Source organism: Dermacentor silvarum, chromosome 1 (assembly GCF_013339745.2).
Source record: "Dermacentor silvarum isolate Dsil-2018 chromosome 1, BIME_Dsil_1.4, whole genome shotgun sequence".
Lineage (NCBI taxonomy): Eukaryota > Metazoa > Arthropoda > Arachnida > Ixodida > Ixodidae > Dermacentor > Dermacentor silvarum.
This window is the reverse complement of record NC_051154.1, coordinates 445,758,596-445,761,249: the sequence shown is the minus strand read 5'-3', so window position 1 is coordinate 445,761,249 and position 2,654 is coordinate 445,758,596. Positions and strand designations below refer to the sequence as shown.

At 48.0% G+C, this 2,654-nt stretch overlaps 1 protein-coding gene across 1 annotated transcript; it reads right to left on the bottom strand.

Moving 5' to 3' along the window:
- Window positions 1-538: 538 nt before the first annotated feature.
- LOC119455436 (uncharacterized) lies at window positions 539-2,450 on the bottom strand. Its single transcript, XM_037716842.2, has one exon. It carries the CDS (start codon window positions 2,344-2,346, stop codon window positions 886-888), a length of 1,461 nt encoding a protein of 486 aa, XP_037572770.2. The 5' UTR covers window positions 2,347-2,450; the 3' UTR covers window positions 539-885.
- Between the last annotated feature and the right edge of the window lie 204 nt (window positions 2,451-2,654).

Genomic DNA, 2,654 nt, shown 5'->3' with positions numbered 1-2,654 from the left:
TTTAAATATTACCCAGTTTTCATTTGTAGAGTGCGTAGAACATAAACTCACGAACATAGGAAGAAATGCGCTCAGATCACTATTAATGGCATCATAATTACCTTTATTGTACAGGCGGATTGTTTTGCTGACTAAATCACGTCTTACGGGTTGAAACGAAAATGTGGCGTGAATTACTTTATGGTCGCTGACTTCAGGTAGATATGCTATTGATGATAAGCTTTCCGGATTGCTGGTTAGGATGAGATCTAAGATGCTAGAAGTGCTTAGTGCAACGCGTGTAGGTTCTGATACAAGTTGAGTTAAATTGAAATTAAGGCAGAAATCCACAAAATCTCTGGCAGGCTCACTGCCCATAGTTATGGGGACGTCATTGCTCCAGTCTATTTGGGGAAAATTAAAATCACCAAACAGGAGGACTTCTGCTTGTGGGTGTTGATTACTAAGGTCACTCAAACTGTTATTAAGTTTAAATGTGAAATCTGAAATATTATTTGGAGGCCTGTAGCAAACACCTAGAATGATTGTATGGGGGGAAGCGTGAATAATTAGCCACAATACTTCAAGATCAGAAGTGATGTTTTTGGCTACGGAGCACGATAACTGCTGGTGCACAGCAATCAGTACACCGCCCCCCCGCATGCCTTTGCGATCCTTTCGATAGACATGAAATTCCGGTAGGTCGGCTAGTACTTCTGTATCTGTTATATCTTCCGTTAGCCACGTTTCGGTTATCACCATTATATTACTGTTGGATGATAAAACAAGGTTGGAAAAAGCGTCACGTTTTGGAAGGAAACTGCGTGCGTTCGTAAAGATTACAGACAATGATATGTTAGATTTGGGCTTAACAGTGCAACGGACATTTTTACGACGGGGAAATTGCTATATTATTTCTTTGACAGATTGTGTTTGCTCGTCGTAGACGTAGCGCTTATGGCCCATATGCAGTGTTTTGAATCGCAGAGAGAAAGGTAATGATTTGCTTTTAGCGAAAGTAACGAGATGCCGGCGAGCGTTTTGTACGGAACGAGAGAAATCCTCTCCAACGCTGAAGCTGGTTCCTTTGAACTTGCGGCCGTTAGAAAGAACCAATTCTTTTGTTTTATGGAAGGTGAATTTCGCTATGATAGGACGGTGGCGGTTAGTATCTGTGCGATGACCGAGACGATGTGCGCGCTCAATTTCTTTCGGCTCGATACAAATATTCAAATGATCCTGGCAGTGCTTGATGATAAGTTGCTCGGTCTGGGCAAACGTCTCTGATCCAGTTGATTCAGGGAGGCCATAAAAAATAAGATTATTGCGTCGTGACTGGTTCTCGGCGTCATCAATACGCGTTTCAAGCCTGTGTACCACGGTGGCCACTTGAGCGGTACACGTTTTCACGGTTTCGAAGTCAGAGCGTAGGGAGACAAGATTTTGATAATGCCCCTCTAGATCAGTCATGCGCCTGCCCAGATCAGCAATAGCTTTGTCCGTCGACACTAGATGAGTTTTCAGGTCTTGAACCTGACTGATTAATTGCGACTGTCCAGCAGACAAGTTCTTCAATTCAGCTAGTAAAGCATCGGAGTCCGGGCCCGGGTTGCTTTCGACATCACCCGACATCATCAACAAAGCACGAATTACATCAGAACACTCAAGAGCGACAAGAAGGCAGCAGTGCGGGCTCGGCAGCTGAAGCAGGAAACGATTGCTAGACTTCTTAGAAAAAAGACTGTAAGCTTTACTAACCTGCATGACAAGAGTGAATGGATTAGCGGTCTGCGTCTGTGCACAGCCGCCGAGCCCACAAGGCGCCACCGGTATTGACTGCTCTCTTATAGTTGACCGGAGAGTTGATGTTGATGGCGACAGGTTTGTCCACGCTGCATCGAGCACTACCGTCTTCGGTAGCGGTGTCGTCGAAAACGCAGATCTGCTGCTCCCGACGAAATCCAGGGGTCTGAAGGGCGGTGCAAATCCAGAGGTGCGCATCAGGGATGGGTGACAGGCAATCCTGTCATGTTCATCTGACCAGGCACGATATTGCAGCGGGACTGCCAGGGAAGCCGTCACTAAGGATGGAAGCAACAGGCGCACGAGTGCGCGCTGAAACACCTGCATGACAAGAGTGAATGGATTAGCGGTCTGCGTCTGTGCACAGCCGCCGAGCCCACAAGGCGCCACCGGTATTGACTGCTCTCTTATAGTTGACCGGAGAGTTGATGTTGATGGCGACAGGTTTGTCCACGCTGCATCGAGCACTACCGTCTTCGGTAGCGGTGTCGTCGAAAACGCAGATCTGCTGCTCCCGACGAAATCCAGGGGTCTGAAGGGCGGTGCAAATCCAGAGGTGCGCATCAGGGATGGGTGACAGGCAATCCTGTCATGTTCATCTGACCAGGCACGATATTGCAGCGGGACTGCCAGGGAAGCCGTCACTAAGGATGGAAGCAACAGGCGCACGAGTGCGCGCTGAAACACCTGCATGACAAGAGTGAATGGATTAGCGGTCTGCGTCTGTGCACAGCCGCCGAGCCCACCTGTTGTTGTTGGGAGGTTTAGTTAGGCCGCGAAGGCGCTCAATGAGAGTTCGACAGTAGGAGTCTGCGTGCTGAAGGGAAGTTAAATCGCAGCGTGAAGAAAGCTGAGCTTGATCTAGTGACATC